This window comes from Dendropsophus ebraccatus, chromosome 9 (genome assembly GCF_027789765.1).
Source record: "Dendropsophus ebraccatus isolate aDenEbr1 chromosome 9, aDenEbr1.pat, whole genome shotgun sequence".
Lineage (NCBI taxonomy): Eukaryota > Metazoa > Chordata > Amphibia > Anura > Hylidae > Dendropsophus > Dendropsophus ebraccatus.
The window spans coordinates 90,375,147-90,392,953 of NC_091462.1; the positions used below are offsets into that span (position 1 = coordinate 90,375,147).

The 17,807-nt window shown below is 43.0% G+C and overlaps 1 protein-coding gene across 2 annotated transcripts in view; it reads left to right on the forward strand.

Moving 5' to 3' along the window:
* PRKAR1B (protein kinase cAMP-dependent type I regulatory subunit beta) overlaps nucleotides 1-17,807 on the forward strand; it is a 145,210-nt gene that overhangs the window by 106,851 nt on the left and 20,552 nt on the right. For both annotated transcript variants that reach the window (XM_069983843.1, XM_069983844.1), the window contains exons 8-9: nucleotides 8,719-8,779; nucleotides 14,633-14,754. In XM_069983843.1, the coding sequence (XP_069839944.1) occupies nucleotides 8,719-8,779; nucleotides 14,633-14,754 (183 nt within the window). The remainder of the gene's footprint in view (nucleotides 1-8,718; nucleotides 8,780-14,632; nucleotides 14,755-17,807) is intronic.

Genomic DNA, 17,807 nt, shown 5'->3' on the forward strand with positions numbered 1-17,807 from the left:
GTCGGTGCCACAGTCCTTTTTTTGAACCGTGGCCCAGTTTCCGCATACGGCACCGGTCTATTACCAAGCACTGCCCGGCCTGAAGTACTGGAGGATTTTTTCAAATGGAGCCGCCTCATAGAGGGTAGGGGGTTTCCACCCTCTGGGGGCAGGCCGGCCCGCTTCCACTGCTTCAGGCCAGGCTGGTGACTGGGAACAGACCGACGCCGTGGCGGGAACTGGGCCACAGTTCAAAAATAGGGCAGCAGCATGAGCATCCCCGTGCCAGCGCCAGCCTATTTATGGTGAAATCAGAAAAGCTACATTCGTTTTAAGATCACAGGATTATGTGGCCGCCATTCATACTTCATTCTTAAGATGTGGAGACATCTCTTATCCTTCCTATCTCTTCAAATTCCATCCTTAGGCTATGTTCACACAACGTATATTTTCGTAAAATCATGAAAATATACGTTACCTTTCCTTCTATGGAATCCCTGCCGGAGCATATACACATAATATATGCTGCGGCCAGGATCTCTCGCGGCGCCGCAAACAACTGAGATGTCAGTTTTCTGCGGCCACTATTCATTGAATATCGGCCGTAGAAAACCCTCTCAGTGCAAACTGTGAAGTGGGCGGCTCCGTCCGCCCGCTCCGTAGTGTGCTATGGAGAGTTCAGATGCGGACGCGCACAGATGCACCCGCATCAGAACTCTACGGCTGCAAAGATGATCCGGCTGATACTGCAGGTCTTTTCAGAGACCGGCCGATCCATGACTAGCCATAGGTTGGAAGCCAAGATTATGAGATTTAGGTTCTATATTTTGCTTCTTATTAGGTCCTTTACCTGTCATATGGCTACCATTTTCCTGTCTGTACCTATATGAAACCAGAAAGGGTGTATTGTACTGGCTTCCTTCACCACTTAGTGACCACAAAAACACCTTCTTATGGCAGCTGTCTGTGGATGGATACCTGGCCTTGGTTTTTCCCTTGTCATTACATTGATTTATAGGGCCACTTAATATGGTGGTTTTGGTGGTTTCTTAACAGGAGCTGCCCCTTGGCTGGGTCCTTCCCGGAGGGATATCTGGCTAGTCCTGTGTTTTGAGACTCTTAATGAGGCTCCACAGGCTCCTCTTTTGCATATTCATGTTTCCCAGGGGGCAATGCACCTAGAACTTCACTGCATTGAGCGCTTTCACTAGCAGCCGGCAGTGTTATAGTTTGGCTGGTCTCCCTGAGATCAGTGATTTGTTTTTCTTATAGCAGTATGAAGGATACGTCTATGGCTGTATTCCTGTTTTCTAGGGTTGCATTCAATTTCCTCAGTGACCGGTAATCAATTGCTGCACGTTCGAGTTAGGACAAACCAAAATGGTGCTCGAGGTTCCCTCCTCTCTAATCATGACATCTGCCATTGGAGGAGAGTCAAGAGGTCCAGTGACATCAGATAGTCGTGTGATCCCAACAAAATGTATCCCACCAAGTATTGTGTACTAACAGCTTGTTTCTTGGTGGGATGGGGGGGGGTTCCCTTTATTCATTTATTCTCTCTAGAGCTTCCTGTGAATGTCAAGCACAGCAGGAGCCCCTATAGAGAATAATTGGAGTGCTATCCCATATCTTGTGTACGCAGATAACTTTGTGAAATGATGGTCCAGTATATATACAATATACCAGTTGAGGATGAGCAAATCTATTCAAAGATCGCCTCAAAAATAGGGACCCAGGAGGGGCTTCCGAAGAGGGTGAGGTAGCGGGGTACTTGTCCAAGACTGTTGGGAGCTATGGTAAGCCTATTCTCCGTCTCCGTGATGTCACGTTATATAACCTAGCACAGGAGGAGCTGACTGTAAGTATGACTTATTTTTAAAGCCTACTCCAAAAATCCTGCAAAATCCAGTTAGGGCTTATTTTTGGAGAAACAGAATAGTGACATTAAAAAGTAGAAATTGCCTCACCCTCATTTAGTCTGTGATAAAATTAAAACCTTTATTGGTCTTTGCTTGGTCATTACGGCCCAGAACAGGCTGGTCGCAAAATTGTAATTGACTCTCGGTAGAGGGCTAGACTTTCCATCTACAGCCTATTATGAGAGGCTAATTCCATAGAAATTATAATAAATCCCATCTATTTCTGGATATTCTACATATACTTTTTGCTTTATGTAAAATGTGTGGTTGGAAAATGACACCTTTTCTTCATCTTCCCTCCAATTCAAAATTGTTTCCCCAAAATGAGTCAACTTGGAAATTTCCAGCTTTGCTTATGTTTTGATGGATTTACTGTATGGTTACCTGGTATATTTGAGGAGAGACAGGTTTAGTTATTTTACAGGTGATTGCGGCTGAGCACTCACGCTGCCACTATACTGTATTTATTCACAATAAAAGGACCCTCCATTGCTTTAAGTAACTAATTATAAAACGTTTTTCCAAGGGCAAGCATTTCTTAAGGTGCGTTTACACAGACAGATTTATCTGACAGATTGTTGAAGCCAAAGCCAGGAACAGACTATAGACAGAGAACAAGTCATAAAGGAAATACTGAGATTTCTCCTCTTTTTGAATCCATTCCTGGCTTTGGCTTCCAAAATCTGTCAGATAAATCTCTCTGTGTAAACGCACCATTATTTAAGAGTCCTATTACACGGATCCATTTTTAACGATAAACGATTGCAAACTAGACTGTTTATTGTTAACCTTAAATCGTTCACCATATTACACAGAATGATGGTCGTTAGATACGATTGTTACTTTGATCGTTATTGCGATCGTTACTATGATTTACCCCTTCTGATCCCAGCAAAACAATGAACAATGTGCAATTACACTCAACGATTAGTGAAAAAAATGCGGAACTTGAGCGAACAAACGTGGAATTACAGCGAACGATTAACGATAATTCAGATTAGTTCAGATCTAAATCAACAATCAACGACATACGAACAATTTTTCGATCGGTGCCTGCAATTACACAGAACAATTATCATTTACCTTTGAACGATATAACGTTTTTTCCCACTATAATTGTCCCGTGTAATAGGGCCCTAAGTATGGATGGGGTGGGTGGGGCAGGAAGGGTAAGTTTGTAATAAATAAAATGAATCTTACTCAGTCTGATCCTGTCCGTCTCCTGTTTTCCGCTCCTCACACTGGTTTTCAGATGAATCCGCATAACAGAAACTGCCCAAACAGCCAATCACAGTTAGGTGTCCCGCTTCAGTCAGTGATTGGCTGAGCAGTCAGTTCTTGCAGAGATAGCTCATCTCAGACCAGGAAGAATCTGTGACGTCTGGGAAGCAGGAGGTGGCTGAGAGGTAGCTGTAGGGGATCGGGGTGGGTGAGTATGACTTTTTAAATTTTTTTACATCTAAAGGGGCATTCCTATTTCAACTAATATAGTTGAGATGGGAATAGTTATGTTTGCAAATACGTTAATTTAGCAAACTTGCCTCCTTCTCCATTACTCTGCTCTGATCTAAAAGCAGTGGTTTGACTGGTGTATATAGCACTACAGTATACATATTATATACTTTATACAGTATATACACTGTATCTCTACACCTCTACATTATAGCCAGTACACTAGAGCAGAGCCAGACCACTGCTCTATTAGAGCAGAGTGGTGGTCAGTAACCAAGTTTGCTAAATTAATGTATTTGCAGTAATATTTAAAGGAGAACTCTTGGCATAGGTGGAAAAAACAGAGGGCAAGGGGTGGTGGGAACATGTCAAGGTGCCCCCTTTGTCTCCCCCTGGTCTCCTGAATATCCTGGGTTGCAGTGCCATCACTACCCAACAGGAACTGCTCACCCAGCCAGTCAGTGACTGCAGAGATGTCCCGCCTCAGTCACTGACTGGCCGAGCTAGCATTTCTGAGCGGGGCTGTGACGTCACAGGACTGGAAGATCCAGGAAACCAATGGGTGACCATAAAATGGAAATTGGAATACCCCTTTAATGCTCTACCAGTAATGTATAAAAATGTTATGTCCCTACACAATTCCTTTATCTGATTTCTCAGTAAGGGCTTATTCCCAAGTCCTGTATTGTACAGAGGCTACGGACGGAGAAGCCCTGTAGATTCAAAGGGAAACGGTTTGAATCTCCGCAGCACTGTAGTGACACAGCCTCCGTACACTGTAGTGTAGCCTCTGTACAATACAGAATGTGGCAATAGGCCCTAAGGGTGTGGGCCACACAATGTAGCTTCCACATGCAGATGACTCCAGGCCACACGTGGTAATGAATAGGTGCATAGTTCTGCTGGTAGAACTGCAATATTGCCTGCAACATTGTGCGCTGTTTGGCTGCTGCATGTGCATGGTTTCATGTGGCAAACACATGGCGCGGCTTCACTCAGAATCAGTATATTAAAAGAAAGATTGCTTGGATCAAACCAAAAACATTAACATTAGAAAAGTAGGTGCTGATTTCTGAATATATAGGAAAGGACCCTGGTTTAGGGTTAGGTATGGTCTGGTCCTCAGTGGGTATGGGCCTGCTTGACTGACACTTGGCAAGGAAAGTTAGATACTTGGTATTTTTTCTTGGCATCGTTTCTGCAGAGTTTATCCCACAGGGCGGCAAAGCTTTGAAGATAATCTAACCTCGCCATCTCTGTTTCATAGATACCTTCACATGGTGCCATATGACTTGTCCTCATGCACAGGATCGCTGGCCTAAGTCATATTTAGTACAAGTTCTTGACACTGCATCCTTTCAGAGAGGGCACGTATTAACACTACAAGTGCTGTACATTAGGAAAATCATGGGGTGAGGGCGTCTAATCATTTTTTGCCGCCTGTTGCGTTTTTTTTTAAAAGGGCTAAAATGCCTGGTGTACTGTATGTTAATACCTAATGGATTAAAGTGTAGTGCCACTTACTTAAAGGGATTGTCGGTATAGGAACCCATTTTTTAGGGGAAATTTTGAATTACTTGACAGGATCCCTAATTCAGGACCATTAGACAAAACAGGGAGTGGCTACAAAGAATCCTTGCTCAGGAGGACCTGTCAGGTCCATGTGTAATACAGACTTTGTGTTCTGTGTAATGCTTATTTTTTTCCTGTAGAGGCGCTGTAGTTGAATAAAACTGCAGTAATCCCATAAAGTCTCAACAGCACTAGACAATAGTATGTGGATGCTCGTCTCACCAAACCGGACCCAGGTTTATGTGGAATGCCAGGATCAACTAAGGAGCCCGCACTTCCAAGGAAAATTCACTTTCCAAGGAAAAATCACACGAGTGCAACGTTTCGGCTCAAAGTGTAGCCTCTCTCAAGCAGTGATGACTGATCAAATCACTGCTTTGCACTGGTGTGGTTAAAAAAGTGAATTTTCCTTGGAAGTACGGTCTCCTTCGTTCATCCTAAATAAAACTGCAGATTACAGCTTGGGTTCCCAGCAGGAGTACTGCTTATACAAAATGGTTCAGAGCTGAAGATTGGACCTCAAGAAGCAATTCTTCTGGTGGGTGAAAAATATCCCAGTGCAACCCTGTAATGTGATTTCTTCTTCAGAGTTAAAGGGGTTATCTAGTGCTACAAAACCATGGCCACTTTTGCCCCACTCTTGTCTCCAGTTCAGGTGGGGTTTCAAATTCAGTTCCATTGAAGTAAATGGAGCTTAAAGGAGAAGTCCAGCGAAAATTTCTATTAAAGTATTATATTGCCCCCAAAAAGTTATACAAATCACCAATATACACTTATTACGGGAAATGCTTATTAAGTGCTTTTTTCCCTGCACTTACAACTGCATCAAGGCTTCACTTCCTGGATAACATGGTGATGTCACGACCCGACTCCCAGAGCTGTGCGGGCTGTGGCTGTTGGAGAGGATGATGGCAGAGGGATGCTCAGTGTCCCTCAGTGTCCCCCTGTCCGGACTGGTGGAGTTCGGAAGTGTGGAGGGTGCTCATAAGCATCAGAGTGCGTATTACTTTTTGTTGAATTGCCTCAGTGTTCCCCTGCCATCATCCTCTCCAGCAGCCACAGCCCGCACAGCTCTGGGAGTCGGGTTGTGACATCACCATGTTATCCAGGAAGTGAAGCCTTGATGCAGTAGTAAGTGCAGGAAAAAAGCACTTTATAAGCATTTCCCGTAATAAGGGTATATTGGGGATTTGTATAACTTTTGGGGGGGGGAATACAATACTTTAACAAAAATTTTCGCCGGACTTCTCCTTTAATTGCAAACCACACCTGAATTGGAGACAAGAGTGGGGCAAAAATGGCCATGTTTTTGTAGCGCTGGATAACCCCTTTACCAATGGCTGCAAACAGTGTCCTTCCCTTTGGGACCCTCTGACCATCAGCTGATCCACACTGGATAACCTGTTTAAAATAGACTCAGCATAAAAAGAGGTGGCACATTGTGGAATCATGGAGGTCTTACTTTTATAAACTCTACCAATTTTTAGTGCCCAATTACACAACTATTGGCCATCTGTTAACGGATCACATTATTTTGTCAGGACAAAAAAACACCCATAACTAGTCTAAATGGGGTGTGTGCGGCCAACAGTGATAAAAATGAACGGCTGCATAAAGGATTCAATGGTTGTTTGTGTGGTCCGGCTTGCCGATAGTTGAGCTAAGTAAAGGCTTATCACATGCAAGATCGGTGATCGTATCCAAAAGGACCCATAGATTAAAGGGACCACAGGGCTGTGGCTTACTCTGAAATGTTTTAACATTCTGTGATGGGAATACCCTTCAAGCCAGCTCATCTGTTTTATTACCTACGATGGTTGTGGCTGCACCTGAAGATGGAACACAGGCCACTATGGGCCAAATACCATTGTGTACCACCTAGCACTTGCATCAGTCATTTTTTAAAATGGAATAGGGCTAAATATTAGGCATTTATTACATCTGAATTAATAAGTGCAAAAAAATTCAATAGCTAGCATTATAGGTCTTTACCATTCCCATTCCCTTTCTCAGTATTTGAGTTCTTTGGCTTTCCTTCCGCCTACTGCATCTCTCCATTGTCTTCCTTTTCGTGAGTGTCACCTTCTTCACCAATTTATTCGGCTCTCCAAATCTGCATTGATACATTGAAGCCTTTTTTGCCCCCAAGGACTTTTAAGAGGCTTAGTACAGGGGGGTCTGGAGAGATCCAGTTGTCCTAAGCCTCTTAAAATCTAAAAGCATTCCTGCCCTATTTATAGTCGGGTCACTTGCCTCCTATGTCCAGACAACAGTGGGGAGTATCACCACCAATTTTTGTGTCCAAATCAGCTTGTTTCTATTCTTTAGCACAGATTATATGAAGCCTTGATGGATTGTCTTATATATGTTCAAGATCTATAACAGATAGCCATAGAAAACTATCCCTATACTATCCACAGTGGCGGTTAGTGTACCGGTTGCAGTCCCAAAATGGCTGAAAATTCAGTCTCTGAATTCCCGTCAGAGGCAAGTCCTTGGATGTCTGATGTGGATTTTGACATTGCATGTTGTGGATTTCGCTGCAGTTTTACATGCAGATTAGCCCCATACAATGTGCATACTAGCAGGTCAGGTGTGGATTCCAAAGTCATCAAAGTCATTTTCTGGAGCGATTTGGCATGGTGTAGGTGCAGATCCGGTGCCAGCATTCGCACCAATTATGGCCATGGGAACATGCCCATATGAGTCTTTAATAAAGGATTATTCCCCTTTCAAATAACATAGTTACACTTGTAGGGTACATAAAGTTAAATAAAAGCCGAGAAATGGCGAGCGAGGCATAAACTGGTGAAATCTTATTTACCTTGATAAATGTTGCACAAAAAAATACACTGTTCGCAAAAACTCAATATTAGCCAAAAAAGAGTGAAGACACGTTGATACATATGTCCCATAGTGTTTCTATTTATATATTATATATAATCTGTATTCTTGACTGCAGACTGCTTGATAACTCTCCCCTAGTGTCTTGACATCTATAAATGTAGGGATCGGTCAATATGAGTTGATTTATGCCAAATTTATCAACATGTCACCTGTAGCTTAAAGGGGCACTGAAGCGATAAGATTATGTTACCTTCACAGCATAAAGCTGCCCTGCTCCTTCTGCTCCTTATACCTGTTATGCTCCTGGTTTCGGTCTGATAAAAGTCTATGAGACTAGGAAAATGACTTATGGTCCAGCCCCAGACCCCAGTGTGACTAGGCTAGTGTCACAGCGGAGAAGCGGCGACAGGAATTGGCACGGTATCAGGGAAACCGGAGCACATAGTAAGCAGGGGGAGCAGGGCAACTGTTGACCCTCACCAGCCGTGATTCGTGCTCTGAGCCACTCTGCAATCCACACCGCAAAAAATATGACATGTCCTAGTACAGAGGTGGATCACTGCGCTGATCGCCCAATTGAAGTCTATGGGATCTGTGTTTTTCGCTGATTCCATGGATGCCATATCCGTGGAATCCTTGAAAAAAACTGATACCATGACACTTTTCACCGCTCCTGTCACCCTCAGTATTGCAGTGCATACTCACAGGCTCTACATAGGTACATATATTCAATGTTGGCATATACCAGGTACTTCATTTTTTTTGGCACAATTTGCCAGAAGATGTCAGCAAAGATTTTTTTACTGTGTTGTTATATTTTTGTCATACGTGGATGGACTTCATGGGCCTAAATTTGTATTTATTCGACTTTATTAACTATGCACATATATCACAGTTGCTGTACTGGAATGGCACTTGTAATATATTTTCCCTCTATTGTTCATCACAGGGCAGCACACTGAGGAAGCGGAAGATGTATGAAGAATTCCTGAGCAAAGTCTCCATCTTGGGTCAGTAGTCCTCGCTGACGTCATCACTTTCAGGCTCTAGGAAGACATAAAGCTCAGTTACAGGAGACCACACAGCAGCCACATAAACTGGCATGGGGGTCCTGCACGCTAATCATTTTATTGGTTGGTGTAAGCGCACATCTGTTCCTGAGGGTTTTCTTAGTAGCTATCTGATCTCATGCACCAAACCTAAATGATTTTACATGTGTGAGGAGCCGGGATCTAAATCCCGAGGCTTTAAAGTAGGAGGGGACACAATCCGCCACGCTTCATATGAAGTATAGGGCGAAACTTGACAGGTGCTTTCCCTCTTACGTTGTTTATATTATGTGATATTTATTATTTTAATTAATTATTAAATAAAAAAACAAAAAAAAACAAGTATAGTACAGTAGTCACCAACTCCCCACTCATCCTTTACTGTATAGAGTCCCCCACCCCAGCACTGTAAGGGATGGGAGATGGTGGTGCACTGACTGTACTACTACTGTACACTGTGCCATAAAATGACCATAAGTCATTTTCCTGTATTTTTTATGGCACCAGTTGATTTTCTTTCAAATCAACTGGTGCCAGAAAGTGCCAGAGATTTGTCATTTACTTCTATAAAAAAAAATCTTGTGTCTTTCTGTACAGCTGCTGTATGTCCTGCAGGAAATGATATTCTTTCCGGTCTGGAGACCAGGAGAGGTTTTCTATGGGGATTTACTACTGCTCTGGACAGTTCTTGACATGAACAAAGGGGGCAGCAGAGAGCAGCGTGTCAGACTGAAAAGAATACACCACTTCCTGCAGGACATACAGCAGCTGATAAGTACTGAAAGACAAGATTTTTTTTAATAGAAGTAATTTAGAAATCGCTGGCACTTTTTGGTACCAGTTGATTTGAAAGAAAAAAAAAATTGTTGAACAACTTCTTTAAGAGTTAGAATACATTATTTTGTAGTTTTTCCCCAATAATTTGCCCATTTGGTTAATGTAAGGGCCTTCTATCTAATAAATGGCATCATTGTCATTACCCCCTGTGACTCTGCGCTCCTCTCCCCTCGTCCACTGATCAATCACCATTAGCCAGAGACAACTCCCAGATAAGCGGTGCGGCCCCGGCCATTACCACAGGGCTCTAATGGGCGACATGTTACTGAATACGTCAGAACAAATAGCCGTGGCCGGTTTAACAAAACATCAAGGCTTGTGCTGCTTATGAAGCAAACACCCCTTCCTCCAGGTCCGTCACGCTTGCTGACATAGAATGACTCCAGGAATATATTCTTTTACTTCTCCAATGGTTCAAGCTAAAAACTTTTTCACGTTCTAACTAATGGCTAATAAATCACGATTATGTCCTACTGCTGCTGGAAGTCTTAGGCTGGATCTTTACTATTACTTGTCTAAACACCCCCCAAATACCAGGACACCAGCAGTATCCCGGATGTGTCAGGATATGTCTCCACCTTGGTTCCAGAAAACACTGCACCTGTGTTTAGGAAACCATTACTGGAAATGCCCTGGAGAATGTACAGGTGACAGCGATATATCACTATGTAATAAACCAGGCACGGACACCGCTCAGTGGCTTACAGCCGATCACATAAAGGTTCATTTTCTAGGAACACTGGGGACTTTACTATTTACCTTCTCACTATTTTAGGTATTATATAGTGCGAATGAATGACAGTACAGTATTATATGGGCACAATATGGTAGCATTATTTGGATACTGTATGGAGGAGAGATGAACGCAGATGAGTCCAATCATTTGGCATTTGATTACCGGTGGCTGAAGAAGATAAATGGTGTCTGAGAAAACATGGATGCAACCTATTGTATCCATGTTTTCCAGAACTCCCTAGGGCTGCATCCATCTTCAGCCATCGGTAATCAAATGCCAAACGATCAGACTTAAAGGGGTTGTCCAGCGAAAATCTTTTTCTTTCAAATCAACTGATATCAAAATTAGGAAGATTTGTAATTTACTTCTATTAAAAAATGTCAAGTCTTCGCATACTTATCAGCTGCTGCATGTCCTGCAGGAAATGTTTTATTTTCAGTCTGACACAGTGCTCTCTGCTGACATCTTTGGCCGAGACAGGAACTCTGTCTCGGTTTTCTATGAATTCCTATTGAAAAACCTCTCCTATTCTGGACAGTTCCTGTCTCAGCCAGAGATGTCAGCAGAGAGCACTGTGTCAGACTGAAAATAAATCAACATTTCCTGCTTGACATACAGCAGCTGATAAGTATGGGAAGACTTGAGATTTTTTAATAGAAGTAAATTACAAATCTATATAACTTTCTAACACCAGTTAATTTGAAAGAAAAAGATTTTCGCTAGACAACCACTTTGTGTGCCCATGGTGTGCTCATCTCTAGTATGGAGGCTTTAGGCCATAGATGGGGAACCTTCGGGCCTCCAACTGTTGCAAAACTACAATTCCCATCATGCCTGGGCAGCTGAGGCTTTAGCTTTGGCTGTCCAAGCATGATGGGAATTGTAGTTTTGCAACAGCTGGAGGGCCGAAGGTTCCCCATCCCTGCTTTAGGCACTGTATGAAAGAACTAGGTTCTTTTCACGTGGCATCATGGACTATATTATAGGGATACTCCAGCAACAAATCTTTTTCTTTCAAATCAACTAGTTTCAGAAAATTCTATAGATTTGTAATTTACTTCTATTTAGAAATCTCAAGTCTTCCTATACTTATCAACTGCTGCATGTCCTACAGGAAGTGGTGTATTCTTTCCAGTCTGACATAGTGCTCTCTGCTGCCACCTCTGTCCATATCAGGAACTGTCCAGAGTAGTAGCAAATCCCCAGAGAAAACCTCTCCTGCTCTGGACAGTTCCTGACATGGACAGAAATGGCAGCAGAGAGCACTGTGTCAGACTGGAAAGAATACACCACTTCCTGCAGGACATGCAGCATCTGATAAGTACTGAAAGACTTGATATTTATAAATAGAAGTAAATTACAAATCTATATAACTTTCTGAAACCAGTTGATTCGAAAGAAAGAAAATTTCGCCGGAGTACCCCTTAAGTATGCTTAGGTTGCGCTCATTTCTAGTATGGGGCCGTTAGGCACTGTATGAAAGAACTCTGTTATGTTCACATGGCATTATGCACTTTATTAAACAGGCTGTTGCATAACCTCTCCCCTTCCCGACCCCCAGAGATCTGTGGAGTATCTTTGATTGTGTATGCAGAAATGAATATTAATTGAAATGGACCAATCTAAATGGCTACAGTGACTATTGACCTGTGAACCGAACTGCTTTAGTACTTTAAAGCATGGGTCTCCAAACTTCGGCCCTCCAGCTGTTGCAATACTACATTTCCTATCATGCCTGGACAGCCAAATCTAAAGCTTTGGCTGTCCAGGCATGATGGGAATTGTGGTTTTGCAACAGCTGGAGGGTCGCAGTTTGGAGACTCATATATGCAATAAAATATAGTTCTATGGCGGCTTCCATAAGTCATTCTACTCCAGGATAATTCCTACTGGTGACTTGACACCTACCATAGAGTTGGTGGTAAATGGAATCGTATGACATGCAGGGCCTTGTAGTCTTGCAACAGTTTGAGATCCAGCGGTTAGGGAACACTGAGCCTAAACCATTTAATTCTTTATTAGATTCAACTAGTGGAGACCAATTCTTCAAATTATTTTAATAAAGATTTGGATCTTCTTCAAGAAATGTTATCACCCCATAAAAATATTTGATCCATTTGATATGGCTATTTAGTGAAGGAATTTATATGGTATTTATGGAGTGTCGTATGTTTTTTTCCCCTTTTATGAGGACATTTGGCATTTTGGATTTTGGGTCTGGTTCAACACAACAAGAAACCTGTCTAGTGAAGTGCATGTGGCTGTATCTGTTTTATCCTGTCTGTACGGCTATTTGTTCAGACGTTCCCTACATATTATACTCACTACAATATATGGCTCTCTGTTCCGGCTCCTGGATGGTGTCTCCCCTCTACAATATCCATATAACCTAAGAGGGCCTATGGATTTGGGTTGTTCTTTTCATGATACAACTTAATAAGAGGAAGCTTAAAGGAGTTGTCTGGTATTGCAGCTTAGTCGTATTTATTTGAATACAGAAGACTGGACGTGTGTGGGAAAGGAAAATACCCTTTTTTTAGTCTCTAGAAGGTGCCCAGGTAATTCCCATAAAAGTGTTTTCATTAAAGAAGAAGTCCGGCCATTTTTAAAACGTGGCAGCCAGCAGTGACAGGGGGGAATTTGATCATGAGTAGGAACTTACTTCTCCCTCTTGCCATGGAGCGGCTGGACCGGCCTCGGGACCCCCGTCGGAAGGCATTTCCTGCTGAGTTGTGATGATGTCATGATTCGGGGGAAAATGCCTGTCCCGGCTGACGCACTGGCCACTCAGCCAATCAGTGGCTAGAGTGGCGTCCCGCACCAGTCATTGACTGGCTGAGTGGCCAGTCCATCAGACAGGTCATGATATGTCAGCGGTGGAGATCCCAGGGCCCAGCAAAAGTCCTGAGGTCGGTCCGCCGCTCACCTCGGGCATGGGGAGAAGTAAATTCCTACTCCGGATCAAATTCCCCCTGCCGGCTGCCAGTTTTAAATGTGGCTGGACTTCTCCTTTAAGTAGTTCCCTAATGCCCACAGGGCATCTTGTGTTATCCTGTGTGGATCCATAAGTAATCCATAAACTTATAACAGCGATTGTCCAGGATCAGGGAATGGGCTCTGCCTGTTTATACATTTTATCCCCATTGAAGTGAATGGGACAAAACATTTACGTAACCCTGAACAACCCTATTAACATCTCTTCCAGAACGCCTTACACGCTCATTCCCATGATCCAACAGTATTTACCGATTCTCATAACAAGTCGGAGGTGATAATTGACTTATAATTTTCCTTCGGAACAGCTGCAGTAGTGAGAAGGGAAACTCCTTATAAAATCGTGTTAAGTATGGCAAATGGACTGTCTTCCAGCACTAACTTTCGGCTCCAGAACTGTTGAAAGTATGCCAGGGAGAGTTACTCTGCTAAATACTTTCTGATATGTTTAACATTTGCCATGGCAAAGTCCCAATACAGTAAATAGCTCTTTTAGTATAGTAGCACTTCTTTGAAGAACTTTAGTGGGGGCAGCATGAAATCTTATGCCTATACGCAACATCATGGGATAGTTCACAATGCAAAGATGCTTGAAAAAGCATATACACTGAAGCATTTATGTGTGACTCCATTGGGTAACATTATCAGTAATACCAGCAGACATCATATTGTCATACACCAGTGTGCAATAGTGGTGGCCCATAAAGCCTGGCTGGATCCTACATTTCTGACATGGTTTTCCTACGGTTTTCCTATTTCTGATAATAGGGCATCAGTATTATTGTTTTTTCCCCATTTACTTGAATGGTAAACACTGCAGTATTTGGCACCGCTGCTACTATACTATAGAGATGCAGGTACGATTGCTGGTAAACATTGAGGAGGATTACAGAAGTGTGATGGACCCCCAAACAGCTGATCAGCAGGTTGCCTGCAGTCAATATTGATGGCCTGTCCTTAGGATAAGCCATCAGTCTAATAAAGATGGATAAACCATTAAAGTTCCATTTGAAATTTTGCTGCTTGTGAGACTTGATCCTATAATGCGTTAGATATCATTAGCTGTTGCAGAACTACCACTCTCATCATGCACATCATGCTATAATTATAATTGTACACCAGTTAGAGAAGCTCAGGTTAGAGATTACACATACAGTATAATATACAGTATAATGCTTTGTCCGTTGCTGCCTTGATTCTCCTGTAATCCTATAGTCACCCTTGCTTCTTACATGCTTGCCTTGCAGAATCCCTTGATAAATGGGAGCGTCTGACAGTGGCCGATGCACTAGAACCTGTTCAGTTCGAAGACGGAGAAAAAATAGTGGTTCAGGGAGAGCCTGGAGATGACTTCTTCATCATTACTGAGGTCAGTGTACACGTATCTTGATTCTATTGGTGTGTGAGGACCTCACCTTATACACCAGCTTCAGAGAGTAGATTAGACAAGTTTTTATACTTTTACATACTAAAGAGCTGGGGGCAGCATGAAAGGTTTCGGGGAGCTGCAGGAGGGCCTGCCCGGCAGGGGCGGATTGACTTTACCATAGGCCCCGGGCTGTCCACCAAGCCTGGGCCCCCCCACCCCACTGTAACTATGGAAGCACTAGCCTGGCGTTCATAGTACAGGATAAATAATGTCATGATGTCCTGATTTGTGCAAAATTGCCATAAAAAAACAGTGATTTTTTGCAAATCATGGCAGAAGTGTAGCCAGGAGACAGTACACCATTGAAAGTATGAGTATTTTTGGGTGGTCATGGGCCCCCCAGGAGCTCAGGGCCCCGGGCTGCCGCCCAAAACGCCCCTATTATAATCCACTACTGCTGCCCGGACAATCTTTAGATCGTTCCGGCTGCCCATTTAAGTCAGTGGCGGTCTGCTGCTGCCGTTCCTATTACACGGGGCAACACACGTAGCTGACATGATCGCGTTGTTTCAACATGTTGATAGACCACGATCAGCCGACTTAGTGAATGTTTTCTCATGGTCTTTTAACATGTCCTATTACACCTAATGATTATTGGTCTGAACGGACGGTAATAGGTACGGCTGATAATCATTTTGTGAAATAGACCCTTAAAGGAAACCTGTCACGTGGTGTGCCGGGGCAGAGCCCGCCCGGCCTCCCCCCCGTGGAGCCCTGGATACTTACTCTTTCCTGTAAGTCCCGCTCCTGGACCCGGTCCCGGGACGGAGATATCGCCGTCGGAAGCTGTGCGCGCGATTACCAGAGATAAGTCCGACCCCCATAGAAAATGATGGCTCCAGTCATTTTATATGGACGTCGAACTCATCTCTGGTAATTAGCATACAGCGCACGCTCAGCTTCCGATGGCGAAATCTCCGTCCTGGGATCGGGTCCAGGAGCGGGACTTACAGGAAAGAGTAAGTATCCAGGGCTCCACAGGGGGGTTGGGCGGGCTCTGCCCCGGCACACCACGTGACAGGTTTCCTTTAAGTCTATGGCGCCCTTGTGATCCAGCGAGCAACAAGAAAGAAAGAGAAGCGCTCGGCACACACTTCTCGTTCAGTAGGGGTCTAAACACCCTGACCAATCAAAACTTTTGCCTTGCCTTGACTTGGATTTCTGTAGCCAATCTTATAGTAGAATACATGAAATCTAATACATGAACATACCTGTAAACTTTACTCATCTCTGTTTATGTGACATTATAATTTGTCACATCCATGTATTGCCGCACATTGTACAGAGATTGGACACATGGTCATGGTTGGCCCAAAGGTTCTTGTAATTTTATACATGTCCGGCAGCCTACAATTATACAGCAAGTTCAACTAAATCTTTTTAAATTATGAAGTAAATTGTCCCATACTATTGTTCCAGATATTGGTTGGTTATTTTTCAGCAATACAATTTTAGCTTTCTTCAAAGCTGGGCTACAAAATCACATGAAAAAGATGTTTCAGCATTACACAACACTACATTGCAGAAAATTGCTTCTCATTTTACAATTTTCTGCAATTTAAGGGCAAGATCCTTCTTCATCTTTTTGGGATATTACGTACGAGAACAATGGTATAACCTCACGTGTATTTGTAAAAGAGCAAGGTGACTTTGCTATATGGCGGTCATATGAAAGTGCATACGGGATTTCAAGTATTATATGTAACTGTGATCTAACAGGATCAACATCACCAACTCCTCCAGTAATGATATCATAGCTGTGATGTTCTATAGATATAGGAGATATGATGAAACTGATAATAAATAGTCATGTCAGAACCATGGACAGAGAAATCATAGACGGAGATTTTGCTCTGTAGGAGTCGAAAACCAGCTTGACAAGTACTTTCCAAAGTTTTCTGGATTTCAGGTTCAGGTCACATGACATTTCTACCATATAAGCAATCCATGCATTGGTTTGTGGGTGTATGCCTTGTCCCAGGAGTTGTATTACATGTATTTTTGGCCTTTTATATACCATATCATATAAAATAATAGGGGATTTTCGTTATGAGCAGGATACAGAGAGCATAAATGCACATAATAGGCAGCTGCAATTGCGGGTTATTGTAATGCCAATTCGCCTGCTGATGATCTGTTATATGGTTATTTCCTAGCGTTCAATAGATTACAGAGGTCTGGGTTTAATGAAAATCAGTTGCGTGTCATACAAGCCTCCATTTTTATATCAGCCATTTCGTCATAAGATGCACACCTCTGACCACTGCCGTTGTCCTCCACTATAAAAGTAGAGATGACAAAGGCCGGCGTCCATAGCCTAAGGTAGTCGTTTCTTCTTAAACCGTTCCAAGTGTTGAATTGTCCTGGGGCGGGGGGTGAGGTCTCTCCAGAACTAATGGCCACAGTATGAATGATTATGATGTGATTTGGCAGTCAGTGCCAGGTTTTAGCAAAGCCTTTCCCTCACCAACTTTAGAGGTTCTCGCGATCCACCCCATTTCCATGGATATAAGAGCAACACAGGCTGGCAAAGAACCTCTGATGTGGCACGGCTCCAAATTTCAACAGCTGTTCCATTGAAAAAAAAAAAAGTTGGTAACTATTTATGTACGTTGCCAATTTTCCACGCTGCTTTATCTCTTGATGAGGCGCCTGTGTTAAGGAAAGGGAAAGAAATCTGTGAACACTTGTACGTCCTTTGCAGAGCGTTGAAGTCGACGATCAACGTAAGGCCAGATCAGATTTTGATCAAGCAAATGACCTGAGTACCTGATAAAGATGATCTCATAGCAGTTGAATTCGTAATAAGAAACATGTTGTAGCTTGCGGAAAGATGTTGATACAAGAGCATTCTTAGATCATGAGTCTTTCTGAAGCTAATCGCTTGCAGACTCCTGTATAAAAAGAAGCGGGAGTCTCAGGGGTTCATCGTCAGTGGAATCCTGCGTTTGAACGAAGATTAAGTATCTCGGGTACCAGTCATATCGAGGGTA